At 44.2% G+C, this 26059-nt stretch overlaps 1 protein-coding gene across 1 annotated transcript; it reads left to right on the top strand.

Moving 5' to 3' along the window:
* Positions 1-3570: 3570 nt before the first annotated feature.
* LOC138769646 (indolethylamine N-methyltransferase-like) lies at positions 3571-18554 on the top strand. The gene is made up of 3 exons (XM_069948249.1): positions 3571-3765; positions 6821-7028; positions 18111-18554. The coding sequence occupies exons 1-3, from the start codon at positions 3615-3617 to the stop codon at positions 18532-18534; spliced, it is 783 nt and encodes a 260-aa protein (XP_069804350.1). The 5' UTR covers positions 3571-3614; the 3' UTR covers positions 18535-18554.
* Positions 18555-26059: the final 7505 nt, after the last annotated feature.

Below are 26059 nucleotides of genomic sequence, written 5' to 3'. Positions count from 1 at the left end.
TTTCTTCTTAACTGTGCAGTGATGGGACAGGTGATGGGACAGCTGATGGGACTTTTTTTTTTTTTACTTTTTTTGTTTCTGGGACAGTGATGAGATTTTTTTTTGGACTTTTTCTGTTTCTGGGACAGTGATGGGACTTTTTTTTTGGACTTTTTTTTATTAACTTTTTGTTGTTGCAGCTAAACGGGGTTCTTCTATTTTTTGAACCTGATTATGAAGATGTGAACTGATTTTACCGTAATAAATACAATAAGTTTGATCATTGAAGTTGCTTTTTATGTGTCTTGGTTAATACTCACAGACAGCTGTCACATTACATTTTTGATTAGGCAGCACCCAGGTATATCTGAGGAGACTAATTTAAGGTCTCACCCTAACAGGGGTGACGGCACACATCTTGATATTCAAAGAAAACTAGGATACAAGGGATTATAGTAGTAATAATCCCTTGTACTCTGGTGTATTCTGTGAAAAAAGTACCATTTTGCGTCACCGTTGTTATTTTTAACAGATTCGTAAGGAACTTTCTCAAAGTTTGTAACGAATCTGGTTCATAACGGTTCGGTTCGCTCATCCCTAACAGCGACATCTAGTGGTAAACTCCTAATACTACTTTCACCATAATAAGACCACAAAAAGTACAGAATTTTGCGAAGGGTGTATGCAACAGTAAAACCCCCTAGTGGGACACCACATACTCCCCCACTTGAGAAAAGCCGTTTACGGTGTAACACCTTGAGAAAAAGACTGGACGTTTGTTAAGGCACAGCATAAGTTATAAGAATACATTATAACTGAGATAACTTTTTAAACCAACAATAAAAACAACAATAGAAACAATGCAGTAGACAATAGTCCAATTGTCCATAGTGCAAATAACTGATCATCAAGAGTCCTTAAGAGCAATATATGTACAGGAGGCGTAAGTCCATTTTAGTCCATGTTTCAAATCCCTAACTAACTAATCTAATTTTAACTACATTACTAAACAACTATGTGGGAAGGAATAAATCGAGGGGCCTAAACCGAGGGGCAAAACTAAACAAAAACCAGATAGATACGAGCTGGGGGTTCACCTCTGGTTGATCTGGTGGATCTTCTCTAGTGTTGATTGAACTGTTCGAGAAAAAATAGGTCCGCGTTAAACATCTCGATTTTCTCGAACTCGAACTGAACCGAACATTTTACTGCTAGCGTTCAAGCGCCTTTTTTTGCCAGCCAATCTGTGCAGAGCAGAAACGTCATTGCTGAGGTGTAGGGGTCTCATTGGCTGCTAAAATCACATGATCATCTCATATAAAAGTCACTGTGCTGCATTCTGGATGCCATTTTCTCCTCACTCACTCACTGTGCTGTATAGATGGCTATTGCAGTGTATTATCTACCTGCATGCAGCCATTTTGATTAGTCACTGTGCTGCGTTCTGGAAGCCATTGCCTCCTCACTCACTGTGCTGTACAGACAGCTATCGCAGTGTATCATCTACCTGCATGCAGCCATTTCGATTAGTCACTGTGCTGCGATTTTGTTCGCCATTCTCTCCTCACTCACTCACTGTGCTATAGAGACGGCTATCACAGTGTATCATCTACCTTCATGCAGCCATTTCAATTAGTCACTGTGCTGCATTCTGGACGCCATTGTCTCCTCACTCACTTTTCTGTTCAGACAGCTAGCTCACAGATAGATTAGTGATATTACAGAGATAGGCATTGAGATTAGAGAGATTAGTGGGGTGTTTATCAAGGTTACACTAGCATATTTACAACAAGCATTTTTCTGTCCATAGACACCATTGCAGCCACAGCAATACTTAGCTTTTGGATTCCAGGCTGCATATTGGATTTGTCAATTTATACATAGTGCCCAAAAGTGCTCACACCTATTATACATTAATTAAATGTACATCTCATTTGTTAATGTGCATTTCCTTGGTTATTACAGCTGTATTCCTATAAGCTGAAAACGTCCTCTTTCTGACAGGAAATATACAAAATAGTAGACTTCTTTTATACAGTTATTAAACGTACATCTCGTTTGTGTACGTGCATTTCCTTAGTTATTACAGCTGTTTTCCTATAACCTGAAAAAGGTCCTCTGTCCATGAGGAAATATACGAAATAGTAGACATCTGTTATACAGTGATTAAACGTACACCTCATTTGTGAAAATGCATTTGTTTAGTTATTACAGCTGTATTCCTATAAGCTGAAAAACGCCCTCTGTCCGTCAGGAAAAATACGAAATAGTAGACATCTGTTATACAGTGTTATATGACAAATCCGATCGAAACGAAAAATAGATAGCACACCTCACACCACCGAGGGCTTTGAAACGCAGTTTGAACGGAGTCTGTGCGCAAAGTGGTTTGGGCAGAAAAATGGCTGGAAGAAGAAGAAACGGAAGTAGAATACGGATTACAATATAATGCTTTTCAAGAACTATAATTAGCGGGCACGGCGATTGGACCGTGCCCGCTAATAGCCACGGTCCAGGGCTACAAGCGGCACCCGGGACCACGGCCCCGCTCTGAACACCCCTAGGCGGCCCAGGATGTACCTGTATGCCCAGGATCATCTAGGCGTTAAAGCGAATGTACCATCAGGTACATTCGTTTTAAGTTCTGCACTTGTATAGAACGGCACTGGTGCGGGGAAGCCGGTACCACGGTCTTTTTTTTGAACCACGGCCTGGTTCCCACGTACGGCGCAGCTCTATTCCCGGGCATCAGCCTGGACTGAAGCACTGGAGGCGAGCCGACCCGCCCCCATTGGAAGGAAACCCCCTCCCCTCTATGATGCGGATCCATGGATTCTAATGGAGCCATGTCATAGAGGGGCGGGGGGGTTTTCCCACTGGAGGCAGGCCGGCCCAGCTCCAGTGCTGCAGCCCCGGAATAGAAGAGAGCCGTACGTGGAAAACAGGCCACGGTTAAAAAATAGGACCACAGTACTGGCTTCTACATGCCGGTGCCAATTTAAACATGTGCAGAACTTAAAGTAAATGTACTTGATGGTACATTTGGTTTAAAGTACAGACTTCCAAGGCATACATTTACATCCACTGTCATTAAGGGGTTAACCCCCTCCTGCCGCTCCACTATAAATTAACGTCACTGCAGCCTATGCCCGATGCTGCAGAGACGTGAATATGTGATGCAAGATGACACAGGCAAAAAAGCTGCGACTGTGTCATCTGCAATGGGACCCGGTGCAACTGTCAGCACCAGAGCCATGCTTTGATGTTGACAGTTAACTCTATAGATACTGCGGTCGGCATAACCGCAGCATCTATAGAGCTCCAGACAGAGAATTCTCCCTCTATAGACAAAGGAGAGGGGGCAGACATAGGGACTTCAGCTTATAGGACCATTATGACCTGGGCACAGAGGCCTCAATGCCCATTGATCGTGAAAGGGTTAACTATAAAATTGAGCTGTTTATTTAACAATGATTGTGGTTTCAACTGAATTTTTGATCAGAAGTTCCCATGACCGGCGCATGAAGACAATAACTCTTGATATTATAAGTAATGTTTACTGATACTTTATACATTCATTCTCAGCAGTTGAATACAGACACTGAGCATCGGTGTAACCTGTCTAGGATTAGACAATGGCGTCCAGCACCTATAAGCGCTACCATGTACACGGCTTTGATTCCAGACAACATCTGGAGCATTACGTGTCAGATAAACCTGATATGGCCTTTGAGGAGGATGCCTTAAAGTTTCCAATAGAAAATTTTGCAAAAACATTCTCTAAAGGTAGGTACCGTAATTTTTCCATGTTTTATTGGTTTTATACTTTTGATGTTTTTATTATAGAACAATTGTAAATTCGAAATAACTAAATGAAAAGCGTAAACTTTCTTTTTTGGTGTGATAGAGATCAGAGGGGTGATCTGCATTTCCCCAGTCATATCACTCTGATGTCAGTGGAATCAATTTCCCTCTGTAACTTCACAACATTGGAAACTACTACACTACTATTTTCAGGAGTGTAATCTTTGGCTATGTTCCCACTACGTTTTTCCTCTGTTTTTTAAATGAAAAAATTGCACCCATTTACAGTAATTGAAAAGTCCAATTGAATTTAATAGTAAAACCAGTCAAATGCCACTCAACATAGTCTTTGGGTGGCATTGTTTTGGGGGGTTGGTTAGCGATAGCTTTTACTTTTTTCTGATGTAGAGTATTGTGGAGCACTGCACAACATAGTAATATGGGTACATTTGGCAATAATAGACGCAACATTGGAAATCAGCAGGGCAGTGAGTTTCGGCAACAGTAAGGAACCAAAGATCACTTGGCAGCAAACTGAACTCTTCATGGTGCCCCAAACCGGATAGAAAATGGGGAAAAGTTGGCAACCAGAACTGTATGGATATTTAATGATTAAAATATATGAGCTTTGTATGATAGTTTTATCACCAGTACTATAGCGCCTTGGTGCTGCAGCTAGTTTGGGCCTTAAAGGGCAACTCCAGTAAAATGTTCCTTCTTTCAAATCAACTGGTGTCAGAAAGTCCCAGAAATTTGTAATTTACAAATTTATCAGCTGCTGTATGTCCTGCATATCTATGTCTATGACACATGGCAGCTGATAAGTACTGGAAGACGTAAAATTTTTAATAGAAGTAAAATAAAAATTTCTGACACCAGTTGGCTTGAAAGATTATTATTTATTTATTTTTTACTGGAGTAGGTAGTTTCCCCTAAGTACATACAGTTGTGCTCAGAAGTTTACATTCCCCAGCAGAGTTTTTGCTTTCTTGTCCTTTTTTTAGAGAATATGTAAGATAACACAACCCCCCCCCATCCTTTTTTAATCATAATGACAACCAAAAATAGTCAAATGACCCTAATCAAAATTTCATATACCCCAGTTCTTAATTCTGTACACTGCCCCTTCTAACATCAAACAGTTTGACGTCTCTTGTGGTTGTAGTTGTGGATGAGCCTCTTTATTTTCTCAGATGGTAAAGCTGCCCATTCTTCTTGGCAAAAAGCCTCCAGTTCCAGTAAATTCCTGGGCTTTCCTGCATCAACTGCATGCTTGAGATCTCATCTACTGCACGCTGAGTGGCTCAATTATATTGAGGTCAAGAGACTGAGGTGGTCATTCCAGAACCTTCACTTTGTTCTGCTGCAGCCAATGACAGGTCGACTTGGCCTTGTGTTTTAGATCCTTGTCATGTTGGAACATCCAAGTACGTCCCATGCGCAGTTTCCGGGCTCATGAGTGCAAATTTGCCTCCACTTTTGCTGATACATGCTGCATTCATCTTTCCTTCAACTTTGACCAAGTTTCCTGGTTGACACCTCTCCAAATGTAACCAAATTACCTTCTTCCAGAAGTTTTGAGGCTTGTGTCTATGCTGTTTGGTGTATTGTAGGCGAGATACTTTGTGGCATTTGCACAGTAATGGCAACTCGACCTTGCAGCCCATTTTTCTTCTTATTAAGCCTTCTTATTGTGCATCTTGAAAGAGCCACACCACAATTTTTTAGAGAGTCCTGTGCTTCAGTTGAAGTTGTTTGTCAGTTTTCCTGACTGTGGTTTGGTTTGTACAGAGCCCCTGATTTTCCATTTTTTAATCCCAGTTTGAACACTGCAAACTGGCATTATAAATTCCTTGGATATCAGAACAAAGTGAAGCTTCTGTAGTGGCCATCTCAGTCTCCTGACCTCAATATCATTGAGTTACTCTGGGGAGATCTCAAGCACACTGTTCATGCAAGACAGCCCAGAAATTTACAGGAACTGGAGTTGTTTGACAAGAAGAATTTGCAGCTTTACCATCTGAGAAAATAAAGAGCTTCGTCCACAGCTAACACAAAAGACTTCAAGCTGTCATTGATTTTAGAGGGGGCAATACAGGGTATAAAGAACTATGGTATGTAAACTTTTGATCAGGGTCATTTGGATGTTTTTGATTTTCATTGTGATTTAAAAAAATACAGAAAACACAGTAGTTTGACTTCACCAAAGCACTAACTATGGGTGAAAAAAAGGACAAGAAAGTGAAAAATCTGCCGGAGTATGTGAATTTTTGAGCACAACTATTGGTCCCCTGATTCCTCCTTCTACAGACAAGCCCTAGTTGCCACTTTTCCCTGGTATATGTTTAGTAAGGATGTCTACAACCAATCCTGCAACTGGGGGCATTTCATGATCCGCTGACTATGAAGGAACTATTCTAAATAGTAGACATAATCCAAAATTGAGAACCGCCTAATGGGGTATTCCACTCAAACATAATTTTTCATATGTTGCTGCCCATGGTGAGGCTGGGCTGCTGCTTTCTGCTGAAAACACAACAAACTGTATGTGAGCCTTTCTCTCTGTCTCCCCCTTCTTCCTTCGAAGACGCTGATGTACACAAGTCCCTGGCTACCTGTATCTGTAACTTTGTAGCTTCTTTGTAATGCTGGGAGGGTTGATATGAGGTCAAGTTGCTGATGAACTTACTGTGATTGTCCCTCCTGGCATTTATGAGTTGCTACAAAGTTACTATCTTTTGAGGAGAGAGGGGGTGGAGGGAAAAGCTCACACACAGTTTTTTGGGCAGCAATATATGAAAAGTTTTGTTTGAGCAGAATATCCCTTTAAATATAGTTTAAAGACATTTTAAACTACTGAAACAAAATCCAATCTTTGTAGAACAATATTTTTCAGCTGTTTTTCAGTTTCTTTGTGTATTGCAAAATCAGATTACATCTTATACTGGAGGAATAAGTCATTACTTTTCTATGAAATCTATGAGGGTTTAACATTTAAGAAGCTTCATTATTTGAAAATATTTTTTTTTCTCTGCAGGTCACATTAATGGAGATGTTCTGATTGACCTCAGTCCTGGTTCTATGATCCATCATCTTTTTGCAGCCTGTGAGTTTTTCAAACACATCATAGTGCTGAAGATCAATGACCGATGCATCCTGGAGCTGAAGAGATGGCTGGACTCACGGACAGGAGCGTTTAACTGGGGACATGTCACAAAGCTTCATGGAGAGATAGGAGGAAACAGGTGAGATATTAGTCCACATTTTTGGAGATACCTATTAGAGATGAGTGTGAGTACACACACAGCAATCGGGAAGGATGGCCTGCTATAATGTATAGCAGGCCATCCTAGCTTGTCGGCATGGGGGGTGGTTAAACCCCAACCCCCCCCCCCCCCCGTACTGACGATCGCCGCTATTGGCTGATCAATTCAGATAGCGGCGATCTGCAGCTTTCCGGGTCATCGGGTCACCAAAAATGGCTGTCTGTGCTGTGCCGCCATTACTGATAAAAGTAATGGTGGCCCGGTGCCACGGTCCCAATCGCCGTGATCGGCCGACCGGGACCGACCGGCCGATCACGGCGATATAAGTACCCCAAAGTGTAACCTAGCTGAGGGGTCCAGAGCAGGTATTTGGGCCATACTCACCAGATCCGGGGTCCCGATCGGCGTCTTCCGGGTCCCCTGCGTCCTCTTCTCGCGGCGTCCACTTTGGCTATTTCCGGCGGTCCCCTGAGGCTTTTTTCGGGTCCCTCGTCGTCTAACTTCGGCTTTTTCCGGAATACTGCTCCCTAGTGGCTGTTAGGTGTATATTATACACTTATCAGTAGCTACAGGGATGTTCAGCATGTAGAAAATGCTTTTTTTTTTCCAAATTTTTTTAATTTTCCGCACCCAACCGCCGCTGAGTGCTGATCAGCATCGCACATAAGTGCGCTGCAAACCAGCGACTCCTCCTTTTTGGCGTAGGGTGTTTTTTTCTATATCCTACCGCCACGGTCTGCTGATAAGTACCGCACATATGTGCGGCATTTATCAGCAACACCTTTTTTGACGTAGGTTTTTTTTTTTATACTTAATCTAAAAAAAAAACGTAAAAAAACACTACATTACACAAAATAAAGTTTTACACTACACCACTATACATTTACGTACCCCATATACCAATCCTCGTATAAAGATGGCCCCCAGGGTGTTTTCGGCGTCGGACGCATACATTATTATTGCCTCCGACACCGAAACAGCCAGTGAGAATGAATGGGGGGATCCTTTTTCCTTCATTCATCCTCATCATCCAGTGACGTGTCTGGGGGTAGCGTAGCGTACGCTGCCCCCCAGACACGTCTTTTCCGCCAGTACCGTCCCAATAAGAGATGACGTTATGCCGTGAAATTCTACAAACTCTGTGAGACTACCTCAGGGTACACTTACAGATTTAGGGTACGTGCACACTGCGGAATGGCGAAGGATTACCCTTTGTGCATTCCGCAGCTGGCACCCACCGGCGGACTGATGCAGGCGCACGTCTCCACCCGTGTCATAGACGGAATCCGCCTGTGCATAGAATGGAGTGTGACACGAGCAGAGGCGTGTGCCTCCATCAGTCCGCCGGTGGGAGGCAGCTGCGGAATGCACAAAGGGTTATCCTTCTCCATTCCGCAGTGTGCACATACCCCTAGAGTGTATGAAGGAAGGGACACCCAAACCCCAGATCCGAAAATATCAGAAGTAGTAATAGAGCCCTAATATTTAGCAGCCATGGAGAGGGCCCCAGCGCTTCTGGATATGAAGGACCCCGTATCGCACCAGGACAACATTTTCCAGATGACGTCCCCCACACTGGAGAAAGGGAGACCCCAGAAGAAGTGCAGAGTGTGGCGTAACAGGGGGATCAGGAAGGACACCATTTTCCAGTGTGACACCTGTCCTGATCCCCCCGGCCTCTGCATACTGGATCGCTTCAAGGCGCACCACACGTCATTGGAGCTACATTATCTAAATTCTGTCCCTTATTCCTATTTCAGGGGTCACGTTGATCCGGGGATTATTCTGATCGCCATTATGGAGTCAGGAAGGAATTTTTCCCCTGTGATGAGGCTACTGTTGTCTGCCTCATGAGGGTTTTTTTTTGCCTTCCTCTGGATCAACACAGGTTTAATTTTATGGACACCTGTCATTTTTAACCTTATAAACTAATAATTGGCCTAATACCCCCAAATAAATTAATAATTGTCCCTTTTCCCCAGTTAAATAGCTATGGCCGCCATTCCTATTAGAGGATGCCATGATGCAATTACAAAGCCTCTGCGCTGCCAGGACAGTAGAAACCCCCCACAAGTGACCCCATTCTGGAAACTACACCCCATAAGGAATCTAACAAGGGGGGCAATGGGGATATGACCCCCTGGTGACAGGCACATTTGTGCTGTGAAAATGAAAAAAATGGTATTTTTTATTTTCACAGCACATGTTCTACACATGTGCCCATCACCAGTGGGGTCCATATGCTCACTGCACCCCTTGTTAGATTCCTTATGGGGTGTAGTTTCCAGAATGGGGTCACTTGTGGGGGTTTTCTACTGTCCTGGTAGCACAGGAGCTTTGTAATTGCGACATGGCCTCCATCCTCCATTCCAGCCTCTAAATGGCGCTCTGTCCCTTTGGTGGCTTGCCCTGTGCCCATATGGCACATTATGTCCACATGTGGGGTATTTTCGTACTCAGGGGAAATTACCCTACACGTTTTGCATTAATTTTCTTTTTAACCCCTTGTGGAAATGGAAAAAATCAAGGCTAGACCAACAGTTAGTGTAATTTTTTTTTACATTTTTACACTAAATCATTGATCTTGTCTTGATTTTTTTCATTTCCACAAGGGGTTAAAAGATAAAAAAAAAAAACACAAATCGTGTAGAGCAATTTCCCCTGAGTACCGAGATAACCCACATGTGGACGTAAAGCACCATGCGTGTGCAGGGTAAGCCTCCAAAGGGAAGGAGCGCCATTTGGCTTTTGGAGGCTGGATTTCGCTGCAATAGATTTCGAGGGCCATGTTGCATTTAAAAGGAAAGACTTTCAGGTAAAAGCATCCCGAAGTTATTAATGACTAAAGTGACACAGGTCATATTCATAAAATTTGCCTCGGTCCTTAAGGCCATTTTAGGCCCGGTCCTTAAGGGGTTAAAACAGGCAAACTATAGTAGCTACAATACTGGGACAATTACAGAGTACCATTTTTTTCAACAGCTGTTGCTCTGTCAAAAGTTGAAAAAGTTGGAAAATGTCAACGGTGGATCAGCAGGGTAAATTCAATTTTGTCCCAGGACAGCAGTGGACATTGCTAAATTAGTGGCATCAAATTATGCTTTGGTGGATCAGCGGCATCAAGTCATATGTTGGCATGGCATGGGCATCAATGGACACCGGTGGATTAGAGCCATAAAATGAGTCTTTCTCCCAGGACAGCAGTAGACATTGTAAAGCGGTAGCCCCATTAGGAGCAATGTCTTTGATGGCTCTAGAACAGACTACTTTTTTTTTTTTTCGTCCAACCTTAAAGGGGTATTCCAGGGAAAATCCATAAATTAGCAATGGAAAGGGTTAACCAAGGTTAACCCTTTCCTAATATACTTACCTGTCCGTTTTTGGCCCCCCAAGGAGATCTCCGGTCCGGTCACGTGATGGTCCGGGCTGCAACTCGCGGATCCTCTTCTTCCGGTTCGGTGACGTCACCATAGCGGGCCGGCGTCGGCTCTCCTATTAGCAACAGAGCACTAAACCCTGACTGGCTTGGTAGCGTGTAGCCAATCAGGGTTCAGTGCTCTGTGTCCCTGCTGTACCAAGTTAGCCGGGTGCTGATGTCCCCGGCCCCCCTCCTTCATGTATTATCACCCCGATCTCTCCCCCGGCCCTCTGTATAATTCCCCCGATCTCTCCCCCGGCCCCCCTCCTTCATGTATTATCACCCCGATCTCTCCCCCGGCCCTCTGTATAATTCCCCCGATCTCTCCCCCGGCCCCCCTCCTTCATGTATTATCACCCCGATCTCTCCCCCGGCCCTCTGTATAATTCCCCCGATCTCTCCCCCGGCCCCCCTCCTTCCTGTGTATACAGTCCTATTCAAAGATCGCTCAGCCCCCGGTGTAACTGCTGCCTGCGCTGGCCCCGATCTCCGCACCTGTACTCAGCTGACAGGCGCTGTGTAAGTGAGTGCAGGAGAGATTTCTTCCTTGCTTCGTACACAGCGCCTGTCAGCTGAGTACAGGTGCGGAGATCGGGGCCAGCGCAGGCAGCAGTTACACCGGGGGCTGAGCGATCTTTGAATAGGACTGTATACACAGGAAGGAGGGGGGCCGGGGGAGAGATCGGGGTAATTATACAGAGGGCCGGGGGAGAGATCGGGGTGATAATACATGAAGGAGGGGGGCCGGGGACATCAGCACCCGGCTAACTTGGTACAGCAGGGACACAGAGCACTGAACCCTGATTGGCTACACGCTACCAAGCCAGTCAGGGTTTAGTGCTCTGCTGCTAATAGGAGAGCCGACGCCGGCCCGCTATGGTGACGTCACCGAACCGGAAGAAGAGGATCCGCGAGTTGCAGCCCGGACCATCACGTGACCGGACCGGAGATCTCCTTGGGGGGCCAAAAACGGACAGGTAAGTATATTAGGAAAGGGTTAACCTTGGTTAACCCTTTCCATTGCTAATTTATGGATTTTCCCTGGAATACCCCTTTAAGTTGGAGAAGATTTTCCTGATGTACTGTTGTTTCTTTAAAAAAAAAAAATGGTGGAAATGATGTGTTGAAAAACCTTGCTGAATCTGGGCCTCTGGCTTTTTGCAGGACATACATATGTTGCAGAGAAATGATAGAATCCAGGGGTTTGATCAAATCCCGCGAGATGATGAAATTATCACGCCTTTACATCATTTCTTTGAAGAAAGTCAGGAATTTGATCAAATCCCTGACTCCTTTCAGGGAAATGATGAAATGAACAAGTTGCCGGAGCATTGCTTTCCTTATTAAGCCATTCCACCAAGGCCCTATTCCACCAACAGATCTGACGACAGATTATCTGCCAAAGATTTGAAGCCAAACCCAGGAACAGACTATAATCAGAGATCAGGTCATAAAGGAAAGACTGGATTTCTCCTCTTTTCAAATCCACTCCTGGGCTTGGCTTCAAATCTTTGGCAGATAATCTGTCGTCAGATCTGTTGGTGGAATAGGGCTTTATACTCGCCTAAGAAGGGGAAGCAACTATCGGAGACAGTAAAGCAGGTTGCGTTGTTTGTGGTTGTGAATCTGCCAGAGCTCATTCATGTGACATTTGTAAAAATATATATATGTGGCAATATCGTAGTAGAAGAAGGATACGGGTCGAAAATTCTGTGCTATTTATGCCGAAAGGCAAAAAGCGTTAAAGATCGAAGGGAAAATGCTGCGAAACACCTTAAAAAATTGGGTGAAAAAAATGTACGTTTCTTTGAACAAACTTCTTCACCTGCCCAGTTTGTGTCACTGGTAGCTGAAACCTTGCCCAACTTTGTCTGCCATCACCACTACCACGACCCTGCCTTCCAATGTGGGGCCACTATGGCCGCTGACACTTGCCATACTCTTAAAAGGCTCAGTTTTCTTTGCACACTTTGACATATTACTGGGTTTATGTAAACTAATAGGGGGGTCACTTGGAATGGAAGGGGTTGAATACTCGAATAGACAGGGGATCGAAGGGGTTTAATTGGGACTTTAATGTGTTTCACAAGATTTTTATTAAATACAGCATTTCACTTTATTCACTGAATACTAGTTTGACAGCAGCCACACACTGATATAGCAATGAGTTAATTTCACCCAAAGACTGATTTACAGTACACAATGCCTTGACACCACCAACATACTGGTATAGCACTGGGTCAACTTCATCCAAAGACTGGTTTACAGTACACAATGCCTTGACACCACTAACACACTGTTAAAGCAATGGGTTAACTTTGCCCAAAAACTGGTTTACAGTACACACTGCCTTGACAGCACCAACACACTGTTATAGCAATGGGTTAACTTCATCCAAAGACTGGTTTACAGTACACACTGCCTTGAAAGCACCGACACAGTGGTAAACCTAGACACTGGCTTGACAACGGCCACACACTGCTATAGCAATGGGTAAAGTTCACTCAAAGACTCGTTTACAATACTCAGTAGCTTCACAGCACGGACACACAGGATTCACTGAGACTCAATTGACAGCTGCCACACACTAGATTGATGTGACCCACAGCACATCTACCCACAATGGGCTATGCTAAACTACCTTCTTGTCACTCTTCCCTATCTCTTCTCCCTGGTCTCTATTCCTGCTGCTACCTCCTCTACACCTAACAGCTGGGTGCCATCTATATAGAGGGAGGGGGGGGGCAAAGGACTGGGGGTTTCTCCCTATATTAGGGGCGCAAGAGATTATTAATAATGCCTTGCTCCCACCAAATTTCACTATTTTTAACTGTTTTTTTTTTTTTTTCCAACATGGACGGCTGCCATGTTTAGCAAATTTGTGAAGCTAATCTGGCGAATTCGCTTATGGCTATGAAGCAAATTTAATGGCCGATCTGCTGCGAAACGGAATTTGTCAGAATCGCTTTGCTCACCTCTATTATCCATTGTCATTGTTGCTACTGTGCAAAAGCTACCAAGCAGATCTGCACTAAGTTTAGGTAGCATGACTTGAGTCTACCATACTTTGCATTTCTAGTCCATTAAAATTACAGTTTCAGTACTAAAATCTGAATTTATCCTCAAGGTCAATATTCTCATTCATAAGTTTCTCTAAACTAAAGGGGTTATTTGGTTTAAGAAATTTGTATTTAAAACTAGATTTGCATTTCCAGGAAAATACATAGTGCTTGAAAAGAGCACCCCTTTACCAGTGACTTCCCTTTAAGAGAAACTTGGATCCCATTCCTTTAAGAGCGACATGGGTCCCGTCCCTATAAGAGTGACTTGGGTCCCATACCTTTAAGAGCGACTTGGGTCCCTTTAAGAGTGACTTGGGTCCCGTCCCTTTAAGAGCTACATGGATCCCTTTAAGAGCTACATGGATCCCTTTAAGAGCAACTTGGATCTCTTTAAGAGCGACCTGGGTCCCTTAAAGGGACCCAGGTCGCTCTTAAAGGGACCCAGGTCGCTCTTTAAAGGGAATCATTTCGCTCATAAAGGGACCCAAGTCGCTCTTAAAGGGACCCATTTTGCCCTTAAAGGGACATATTTCGCTCTTAAAGGGACATATTTCGCTCTAAAAGGGACATATTTCGCTCTTAAAGGGACCCATTTTGCTCTTAAAGGGGCCCAGGTCGCTCCTAAAAGGACCCATTTCGCTCTTAAAGGGGCCCAGGTCGCTCTTAAAGGGACCCATTTCGCTCTTAAAGGGACATATTTTGCTCTTAAAGGGACATATTTCGCTCTTAAAGGGACCAAGATCGCTCTTAAAGGGACTGATTAATCTCTTAAAGGGACATATTTCGCTCTTAAAGGGACCCATTTTGCTCTTAAAGGGACACATTTAGCTCTTAAAGGGACATATTTCACTCTTAAAGGGACCAATTTATCTCTTAAAGGGACATATTTTGCTCTTAAAGGGACATATTTTGCTCTTAAATGGACCCAGGTCGGTCTTAAAGGGACCCATTTTGCTCTTAAAGGGACATATTTCGCTCTTAAAGGGACCCAGGTCGCTCTTAAAGGGACATATTTTGCTCTTAAAGGGACCAAGGTCACTCTTAAAGGGACCAAGGTCGCTCTTAAAGGGACCGATTTTGCTCTTAAAGGGACATATTTCGCTCTTAAAGGGACCCAGGTTGTTGTTAAAGAGACCCATTTCGCTCTTAAAGGGACCCAGGTCGTTCTTAAAGAGACATATTTCGCTCTTAAAGGGACCCATTTCCCCCCTCAAGGGACCCAGGTCGCTCTTAAAGGGACCAAGGTCACTCTTAAAGGGACCAATTTATCTCTTAAAGGGACATATTTTGCTCTTAAAGGGACATATTTCGCTCTTAAATGGACCCAGGTCGGTCTTAAAGGGACCCATTTTGCTCTTAAAGGGACATATTTCGCTCTTAAAGGGACCAAGGTCGCTCTTAAAGGGACCAAGGTCACTCTTAAAGGGACCAATTTATCTCTTAAAGGGACATATTTTGCTCTTAAAGGGACATATTTCGCTCTTAAATGGACCCAGGTCGGTCTTAAAGGGACCCATTTTGCCCTTAAAGGGACATATTTTGCTCTTATAGGGACCAAGGTCGCTCTTAAAAGGACCCAGGTCGCTCTTAAAGGGACATATTTCACTCTTAAAGGGACCCAGTTCGAGCGAAACGGGTCTCTTTAAGAGCAAAATATTTCCTTTAAAGGGACCCAGATCACTCTTAAAGGGACCCATTTCGCTCTTAAAGGGACCCAGGTCGCTCTTAAAGGGACATATTTCGCTCTTAAAGGGACCCATTTACCCCCTCAAGGGACCCAGGTCGCTCTTACAGGTACTTAGTTCGCTCTTAAAGGGACCCATTTAGAGCTGCTTGGGTCTCTTTAAGAGCGACTTGGGTACCGTTCCTTTAAGAGCAGCTAGGATCCCGTACCTGCTACATGGCTGCCTCAGCTCTGCTATTTTACTGACTGACCTCTGCTACTTATAATGGTAAAGATCATTGCTCGGTTACCATGACAATCTTACTCATGTCAGGGAGACAAAATGGTTAAGGACCTTCCATATATTACATCTTCTATTGGCCAATAGTGGACATGTGACTGTGGATGGTGTGATACATTGCATGACGAGACCTTAGAGTTCCTATTGGCTGCTATATTTCAGCTATTTGCATATGTGCTGTGATTGGCTGTCAGCGGTTAGAGTGTGGCCATTATTTGCAATGGGACATTATTTTCTATGGGAAATTTGGGGTCTTTAAACGTAAATATCTTAAAAACGACAAATCCAATCGAAACGAAAAATAGATAGCACACCACACACCGCCGAGGGCTTCGAAACGCAGTTTGAACGGAGTCTGTGCGCAAAGCGGTTCGGGCTGTATTACGCGCAGAAAAATGGCTGGAAGAAGAAACGGAAGAAGAAGAAGAATACGGATTACAATATAGGGATTTTCAAGCACTATAAAAAAATTATCACTCCAAGTTATATAACTTACTACTGCAGTGTTATCCTGGCTTTGGTGAGCTTTTACATGCTCCACCCATAAAATGAAATATAATATAGAAGGACTACAAAGTGAGTATTACAAATATACAATATACAATATATAATATTATATATAATACAATATACAAAATCCAACAGCACTAACAAAATCTAACAAGCAAGTACAAATGCACACTGTAGATGTTTAGGATGTACGCAAGAAGATCCGCAATCCCCAGTGCAGGCGGTACTCATAATAAAGATAGTCCAACAGCATCCAGTTGTAGTGTTCACAACAGCAAATTTAAAAACACACTGAAACCCCTTAAGAGCAGGTCAGTGTATTGGTCAGTACTGTGTGTTACAGACACTGAGACTGAAGACTGTGTAATGCCGCTCCCACCACCAGAGTCATGTCACTGTTCTTTGCACTACACTTTAGCCAATCCCTGAGACAGCTAACTCAGGGGTTATTGTCCTATCACAATGGGTTATTATGTCTCTTGTCCAATTAGATTCCTCCCTAAAGGGATATATTTTTAGTGGGATGGGACTAGATGAGGGTCAGTCAGTCCAGAGAGTGAGTTTAGTAATGATTATTGATTATTCCAGAGAGCCTGTTGAGAGCATTCTTCCTGGGCCTGGCCAGGCGGCCAGGGCTCATGGGTGGGACTATTATCTCTAGCCCTGCCAACACCTCACTAACCACGCCCCAACTAACCCTGCCCGCAGGGGCTATAAAGCATATCCTCAGGCTATGGGAAGTATAAATGCAGGGCTTTGCTGTGGCCATGTTTATATAGAATAGCCCCCTTCTGTGTAGCACTCCCATGAATAGCCCCCTCTTCATAGAACCCCCTTGAATAGCCCCCTCTGTGTAGCACCCATATGAAGAGCCCCCTCTGTAGCACCCCCATGAAGATCCCCCTCTCTGTAGCACCCCCTATGAAGAGCCCCCTCTCTGTAGCACCCCCTATGAAGAGCCCCTTCTCTGTGGCACCTCCATGAAGAGCCCCCTCTCTGTAGCACCTCCATAAAGATCCCCCTCTCTGTGGCACCTCCATGAAGAGCCCCCTCTCTGTAGCACCCCCATGAAGAGCCCCCTCTCTGTAGCACCCCCATGAAGAGCCCCCTCTCTGTAGCACCCCCATGAAGAGCCCCCTCTCTGTAGCACCCCCATGAAGAGCCCCCTCTCTGTAGCACCCCTATGAAGAGCCCCCCCCCCCCCCTCTGCTGTGCAGCGTTCATGTAAAAAACTAAATAATAAAAGTAAACCACTGTCACATTGCTCCCCAGCAGTGTTTCATTCTTCAGGAGCTAAAGAGCCTGTCGCTTTCCTCTTCAGGCCTCTGCTCCTCCCTGCTTCGCGCCGGCGTGCGTCCAGGAGGTGATGTCACCGGCCAGAGGACGCTCAAGCAGATGAGCAGCACTGGATCCCTGGAAGGACCGGATCGCGGGGCAGAGGGTGTGCAGCGGCCGTGGCGTTATAATGGGGGCAATCTCACTGGGCCCCCTGGAGCACTGGGCCCCCAGTAGCCCAGATTGAACTCAATATAATCCAACTATGGTGGTACTGCAATATGTCTGTAAAGACGATGCAGTACCACAACAGTACTGCAATGAAACTGCAACATGTGTGAACACAGCCTAATGCTGACCGATGAGCAGGTGCTGTAACCCCACTGATGGCGTGCAGTGAAATTTGATGTTTTGGGCAGGGAACTGGCAGAGGTGGTAGGATAGGGGAGTAGGCAGAGTTGAAGGGCTGTGATGAACAACTTAGGGAAAGCAATGCCTCCTGGGACTTGTCCAACTAAACAACTGTTCAACCAGGATGTACAGCCATGAAATACAGAACTAAGGATGGATTTTTGGTAGGTTCAGGACTAAGACAGACAGGTAAGTAATGGTATCTGCTTCTGTAGCATGTTTTTTTCTTGCCTGATGTCAGAGTACCCCTTTAATGGGTACAATAAGAAGGGTCCAGTAATCCTCAGTACACCAGTCATGGTTGAATACAAGTCTTTCCATCAATACTGAAACCAATAATCCAGAGATAAATAATGAGCTTTGATGTATTCAGGTGACTGTAGGACAATTACTTTCCTCTTTTTTCTCCTATTTCTTTCAGGGACCAATTTCAGGAACATGAAGGAAAAGTGAGATCAGCCGCTCAACATGTGGTGAAATGTGACCTGGAGAAGGAAAATATGACGGATCCGATAGTCTTACCACCAGCCGATTGTATCATCAGTGTTTGGTTCCTAGAGGCTATCTGCAAAGACCAAGAGGATTACATCAGATATCTGAGGAAGTTCTCAGGGTTGCTGAAACCTGGCGGACACCTCATATTATTTGGGTGTTTGGATATGACATATTACACAGTGGGGAAAGACAGGCTCCATTCTTTCACATATGATGAGGATTTTGCCAGGAAAGCTCTAGTTGGAGAGGGATTTGTTATTGATTCCTGTGTGCTTAAAAAAAGAACAGCTGTGAGTGACCTTTCTGACTATAAGGGTGTCATCTTTATTGTGGCTCACAAGGAGAAGTAGGACTGATCATTCATTCTCTCTCCCCCCGCCAACCCCCCCAATGATAATATTTGTCTTGGGAAATTATCTGAATGCTGGCTATACTGTTCTATAGGGTCCTCCATGCTGCTTCTGGGTTTCTAAAGAGATATAAGGATGGAGGCTCCTCTCTTCTGTGTGCAATTTATAGGGGAACAAAATCACAGTAACCTATTTATATAGAGATCAAGCCAACAGAGAGGAAACATAGCAAAAAAAGTCAGATATACAAAATGATCAGACACAGAGCCACTTTGGATGATTCCGTTCAGTCCCATCTAAAAGCTACCATGTGATCAGCTACTGTAATTGTCAAGTAAGAATGGTCCAAAGCAGTTTAGCGATAATTTTTGCATCTGCATTAAGCAGTGAAATGGGGCGATAAGCCCCCATATCTAAGGGGTCCTTATTCTTTTTAGGGAAGATGATTATTGTCGCTTCCCTCATTGAAAGGGGGAGTGTACCACTACTACAGGATTCATTAATCATATCGACTAGCGCTGGCAGTAAAGCTGTGTGATATTTTTTATAGAATTCAAAGGGAATCCCGTCCGGCCCTGGAGCAGAGCCATTGGGGAGAGAGTTTAGAACTAATTGTATTTCCTCTAAGGAAAATAGCTCCTCCAACTGTGTTTTCTTTTCATCGGTGAGTTTTTTAAATGGGAGCCTGTCTAAGAGATTGTTAGTTTGATCCATGGAGGAACTGTTAGTAGATTTATACAGTTCTTCATAGAAACCAGCAAAGTTTTCTTGTATTTGCTGCTTATCGTTAGTTATTCTGCCATCCCGACCTCTGATGGCCAGCACATCCCTCCCTTCTCCCTGTGCTTTAATAATGGCCGATAGCATCTTGCTGGGTATTCCTTCTTCAAAAAATTTTTTTTGACAGTGGAACCTCTGTTTGTTATATGCTTTATTCAGCAGGTACTGCGAGTATTTGTCCTGGGCTATTTTCATTCTGTCAAGATCAATAGGTCTGGAGGAGCGCACAGCTTCCTCCTCCAAACCCAGGATCTCATTTTTCAGGGCCGTTTCTTCTGCACGAAATTTCCTTTTAGTACGTACCACCTCTGCTAGAAGTAAGCCCCTCACAAATGCCTTAAAACAGTCCCAAACAGTATGTATATGTGCTGTCCCGCGATTCCTCTTCCAGAACTCTTTTATCTCTTCCCCTATCGTCCCCTTTTGGTCTATCAATGTAAGCCAGTGAGCGTTTAGTCTGAAGCTATTATCTTTTTTTTGGTAAGCCCCCCCTTTACTGCTGACCTTAAGTATAACTGGAGTGTGGTCAGAGATAACTTTAGGTGCATAATTAACTTCTAAGGTTTCTTCCATTGCCTTTGTATTTGCAAGGACTAAGTCTATCCTAGACGCAGCCCTATATGATGTACTGTAGCAAGAGAATACTTGCTTCCCTGGATTCAGACGTCGCCAGACGTCCACCCAGCCGACCTCCCGAGCCAAGATAGCTAGGGGGGAGGGGTGGGGGGAAGCTGCGACGCCCGATCCAATTCTATCTATCTCTGGATCCATAACTGCGTTAAAATCTCCAATTATATAGAGAGGAACCCCTACCCTATCTTTCGTGAATTCTACCAACTTGAGAAGCACCTCTCTGGAGAATGGTGGTGGAATATATACTGCCGCCAGAATTATTTCTTTCCCCCCAATTGTCGCGTGGAGGAATATATATCTACCCCTGGAATCTAAGCTTTTCTGAATTAGTGAAAATTTAATTTTGTTATGTATTAAGATAGATACCCCTGCTGTGTAGTTTGATACTCCGGCATGGAACTCATGTGAGGCCCACCTCCTTTTTAGCCTGGTCTCTGTTTCTTTTGTAGTGTGAGTTTCACATAGGCAAACAATTGCCGGTAAGTAATTTGCTATTAGATCAAATATAGCTTTCCTTTTAGTCCTATCTGCCGTACCTCTCACATTCCAGCACATTATTTTTAGGTCCTCCATGGTTTTATAGATTGTAGGTGTATAGGTAATTTAACCAGACAAATGAAAAAGAGACCTGTAAACTTTAAAAAATCGTAAAAAAAACCCCTCTGCACTTCACCTGTGTACTTCGCCACCCACCCCCCAAGGACCCCCCCCCCTACTAATACCCTCATTCCCCCCTTACTACCGCCCACTTATTGACCCACAGTTATGCGAGTCTCTCACTACCACTATCCAAAAACCGGCACCGGACCCACCTCCGCCACCGCATATATTCATCTCCCGGATAGAATAGACTGGAATAAAGTGAAATAAAATAAAATGAGGGGCATCACCTAAGGGTCATATCTATAGACCTTCTTTATCCAACCATTCACATGCCTATTGAGCTGTCTGGAAGAAATGGGAGACATTATTGTAATTAATACGAAGCTTAGCGGGGAACAGAAGGGAAAAGGAGATCTTCCCGGCATGCAGCCTCCTCTTTATATCCTTATACGATTCCCTTCGTTTTTGAGTTGCCCTGGAATAGTCTGGGTAAAGGGACACCTTTTCCCCATTGAACTTAATGTCTCCTTTAGTTCTTGCACTCTGCAAGATAATGTCCCGATCTCTAGAGAGCAGGACCTTGCAGAGGAAAGTTCTAGGAGGGGCTCCTGGTGCCGGTTTTCTCAGCGGAACCCTATGCGCCCTCTCAACATCAAAGTGAGAAGATAGGTTGTCTTCACCAATAATCCCCTTAATCCAGTCAACACAGAATTTTAAAGGAGAATCTCCCTCTGCCCCTTCAGGAAGCCCAACTATACGTATATTGGACCGCCGAGATCGGTCCTCCAGGTCAGTTAATTTATTTTCCAATACTTCGTAGTTTTTTGTAGTTACTGCTAACGTTTTTTGCGAAGTTTTAACTTCCAATTGTAGTTGTGGCAAAGTTCTCTCAATTTCTCCCAGTCTGCTTCGTATGTTGTTTAAATCTTCCCGTATAAATGAAACGTCTGAGGCCAGCCCCCCCATCTGCATCTTAACCTCTGACAGGCCCTGGTTACACTTTTGGACCTCTTGTAATATCTGTCCCAAAGTGTTGTCGTTTAGTTCATCCTCGTCTCCATCCTCCTCGTTTGGGTCCTGTTCTAGGCCTGTATATCGTGAGCCCTTTGCTGCGCCTTTGTTAGGGGGTTGGTTTGGGCTTCTATGTGTTCGTGTCTTTGCAGATGTTGTGGGGGATTTCAGGTATTTATCCAGTTTCGTAGTGTTCGTCAAATCAGCTGGGCCACCTGATTTTCTTGGTTGGGATTTAGGAGGCATATTGTTGTTGTTCTTAAAGGAAAGATGCCTCTTTTTTTTTTTTTTTTTTTTTTTTTTTTTTTCTCCACTAAGTGAGGATCTATTGAGGAGGGGAGGGACAGATCAGTACAGTCATAAAAACAGTATCCAAGGGAGGCTGAGGGTTCGGGAACATTCCCTACCTGCAGACTTGTTTGTGTATCGTATAGTCTGGATCCGACCCGCCAGGACCAGCAGTGCGCCCCCTGTTCGATGTGAACAGCATAGTTCATATATATTGTTTCCTTGCAGCAATAGCATATTCTTATTACTATATGCACATACCTTTCAAGACGTGTTTCAGAGGAAGATTACGTGTCCTCAAGGCAAAATTAGCACTTTTTAGTCTTAGGAGCTGTCATATAAATAATAGAACAAGGGTCATAGAAAATACAGTTACCGTGCATTAACGGATGGCTGCTGTCGACTACATACGTGTATACTATGCCGTCTATAGTGAGCATGGCGGAGAGGGATAGGACTTCAACACGCTTGTAGACTCTCGCGCTGACTTTTATCAGTCCCAAGGTCATAGCGGCAGCTTTAGATTTCCAACTCTTTATATATGAAACTTGAGCATATATTAACCATACAGTCTTGTGTTGTTACTTATCCGGTTATATTACCGGTGCGTGCTTCTGCGGCATCCTTTTTACTAATCCTAGCGAACCGGGGCTTTAAAAAGTTCCCCAGCCGCACAGAAATCATCAGTGGTATGTATCATTTTTACCTGAGGCGTCTGCTGGTTCTGTTTCGGGTGTCTGCCCGGAGGTAGCGTGTGCACCTCGGCCACGAGGTCCTCTGTGTGGCGTCTCACCGTCCACGGACACAGGGAGAGGCTGTATGGTGGAGTAGTCCCGTCTGGCGGCCGGATACCAGACCGCCGCTGTGCTGGAAAGTAGTCCCTCCACCTCCGCTCCAGCCTGCCAGCCTTCGGCCGACCCTCAATCCCGTGCTCCCTCCGCATGTCCGCATGTCTCGGCCAGTCTCCTCAGGCCAGGCAATCTCCATCCACCACGTGAGGCGGATCACAGCTCCGGTCTAACCGCCAGCGCCTGACCGCATCTCTTCAGCGCCGGCCTCCCCTCAGCCCTGCCTCCGTCCATCACCCTCGACAACCTCCAATCCGGGAGTCAGGTCAGGCTAGATCCCCATAGCGGTGGTGGGTCCGGAGCAGCTCAGGGACTAACAGCCAGCACATGCTGTCTCGTGGCTCCTCCCACTGATTTCAAGGATAAAGAAGCTTAGCCCCCTACTTATTGGTGCTGAACAGAACGGCTTTGTCTTAAACAGGTCGATATTCGCAAACTTGGACAGGGTGATGGCCAATATGCAACTGGAAACAGAGACCCCCCGCTCCATCCTCTCATTGGATGCTGTTAAGGCATTCGACAGGGTGGAGTGGGGGTATCTCTGGGAGGTTCTATACAGATTCAACTTTGGCCCAAATATGCTAAGGTGGATAAGGATGCTTTATGAGGAACCCTCGGCACGGCTATCTATTAATGGCAGCCTGACAAGGAGTTTTAATCTGTCTAGGGGAACTAGACAAGGGTGCCCCTTATCGCCTCTGTTGTTCACCTTCTATGTGGAGCCTCTGTCCTATATGATCAAGGCTAACCCTTTGATAGAGGGTTTTGGCCTTGGTGGCGTAGAGGACAAGTTAGTTATGTACGCCGATGACCTCCTCTTGTTTATACGTAACCCTGAAGGTGCCCTTCCACATGTATTAAATACGTGTGAGGAATTTGGAGCCGTTTCAGGTTTTGGGATCAATTGGTCCAAATCCCTGTTGATGGCACTTCCTGGGACAAATCAGGAACCATTGAGGAATTTTGGGCTGCAACTGGCGGACGGATCTTTGGAATATTTAGGGATTAAGATACCCACGGATATAGCCCTATTTGCCGAGTATAATTTAAAGCCCCTTCTGCATAAAATTAAGAAAAAGGTAGAGGTATGGTGCAAACTACCATTATCTATGGCGGACCGAGCCGCCTTGATTAAAATGGTGATACAGCCCCAGATTAACTATGTCCTATCGGCATCTCCGATTTGGATAACTGAAAGCTCTTTCAGGTCCATAGATAGAACACTGAATAGTTTACTATGGCGGGGGAAAAGGCCGAGGACAGGATATAACACATTTACCTCACCGAAAAACAATGGAGGAATTGCACTACCAGAGTTTAGGAATTACTTTATGGCCACTAACATCCACCAGATGGTCCGGGAAAACAGCAACTCAACAATAAGACAGTGGTTGATAACTGGTTCACCAAAAGACCTACAGTCCCCAATAGAATATTTTGAAACGAGACCTGAACATAAAATCAAACACAACACTATCACTAAGATAAAATTATGGGAAAAAATTTGGAAAACATTAAAAAAATGGGCACACATTGTAGGTAGTAATATCTTCACCCCAATATGGGATAACCCAAACTTCCCCGAATTTAACAATATAATAAATAATCACTTATGGAAGGGCCTTGGCCTTCGCAGGGTAGAACAGCTGTTCTCACAAGGAAAGCTGAGACCATTTCACGAACTTAAAAAGGAATTTTCGCTTACAGACATATATAAATATCCGTATTTACAGATTCAGCACGCAGCACATTGCACTAAGGATAAAGGGAAATTTATAATATCACACTCAGAATTATTAAATGTAATAAACACTGATAAGGCAGGGAAAAAAAAAGGGACAAGATTTATATATAATGCTATTGGGGACTGTAGACGAAGAACGGCAGGCGGGGTTAAAAAACAAAAGTGGGAACGGGATCTCGGGCCAATCTCCGAAGAGGAATGGGCCGACATCCTTAAAAGCAGCCTGAGAGCATCACTCAATAGGAATCATCATATCACCCAACTGAAAATCATAAATAGATTACACTACCCCCCCACGGTTGTTGCTAAGATGAGAAAGGGTGGGAGGGATATATGCCCTAGATGTAAAGAACATAATGCAGACTACGTACACATGTTATGGAGATGTAATAAAGTTCAGCAGTTTTGGAGAGAGGTGGTGGAATATATGGCCACTGAAAAAGGCATGACGGTCCCCTTTAATGCCTTGACTCTGATTCTAGGTTGCACACTTCAGATTAAAAACAATATAGAACTAATAGGTAGATTACTATTCATGGCCAGACTGGCGATCCTTCGTGAGTGGAAAAGTCATGATCCTCCGAGTAAACAATTTTGGTTAAACTTGGTAGAAAGAGCCTACTCATATGAGATAGTGTATTATCAGAAAGAAGCCCTTAGAACAAAGATCAAAAACAATATTTGGGCCCCATGGTTACAACACTTATAACACCTAGACCTCTCGCTCTTAACCTTGTCATTAGAATGTCTTCTCTTTTAGCATTGTACTTCGCCGAAAAGGGGGTGGGGGGGTGGGTGTGGGTTGCGGGGGGGGATTGATATGGGTGTTACATTGTTTATTGTATCTAATGTGTCAAAGTGTATTTAAAATAAAAAAAAAAAAAAAAAAAAAAAAAAAAAAAGAATGGTCCAAAGCAGAGAACACCTTTGTGTATAATACATGTTATAATGTATGAACGATGAATTGCTCAGTCTTTAGTATAGAAGGTGTTGTACATAGATATGAGCGAACCGGGTATGATATGATATGAGTGTACTTTCGGCATTTGATTAGCGGGGGCTGCAGAACTTGGATAAGGTTGTCTGGAAAACATGGATACAGCCAATGACTATATCCGAGATTCCCACATAGCCTTAGGGCTTTATCCAACTTCAGCAGCCACCGCTAATCAAATGCCGAACGTTCGGGTTCGGATCGACTCGAGCATGCTCCAGGTTCGCTCATCTCTAGTTGTACATAATAGTAAAAAAAAAAAACCTCCAGGGATCTTTTGCCATAAGAATTATAGGTTACGTAGTTACATAGTAAGGGACAATTGAGGAGGGAGGGGATGAAGAGAAGGGGCATGGATGGATGGATGGGTAACATCTATATTTCTTCATATGCATTTCATCTTCTACATTTATTGGGAATCGTACTGTTTGTTGGTCCATAACAACATTGCTTCTACATCTTCTGTGACAGTACAGGAACCTGATGATGTTTTGTGATCAGTCACTTTTGTTCTGTTCCCTGTTTGCTTTGTATAATAGTGTAATAAAGTGAAGACTATCACATTCATTCTTTTTGTCCTTTAATAAGGCGGGATCTTTCTCACTTACTTGCTCTATAGGTTTT

Source organism: Dendropsophus ebraccatus, chromosome 12 (genome assembly GCF_027789765.1).
Source record: "Dendropsophus ebraccatus isolate aDenEbr1 chromosome 12, aDenEbr1.pat, whole genome shotgun sequence".
NCBI classification, from domain to species: Eukaryota; Metazoa; Chordata; class Amphibia; order Anura; family Hylidae; genus Dendropsophus; species Dendropsophus ebraccatus.
This window is presented reverse-complemented; position numbering and strand designations above follow the sequence as displayed.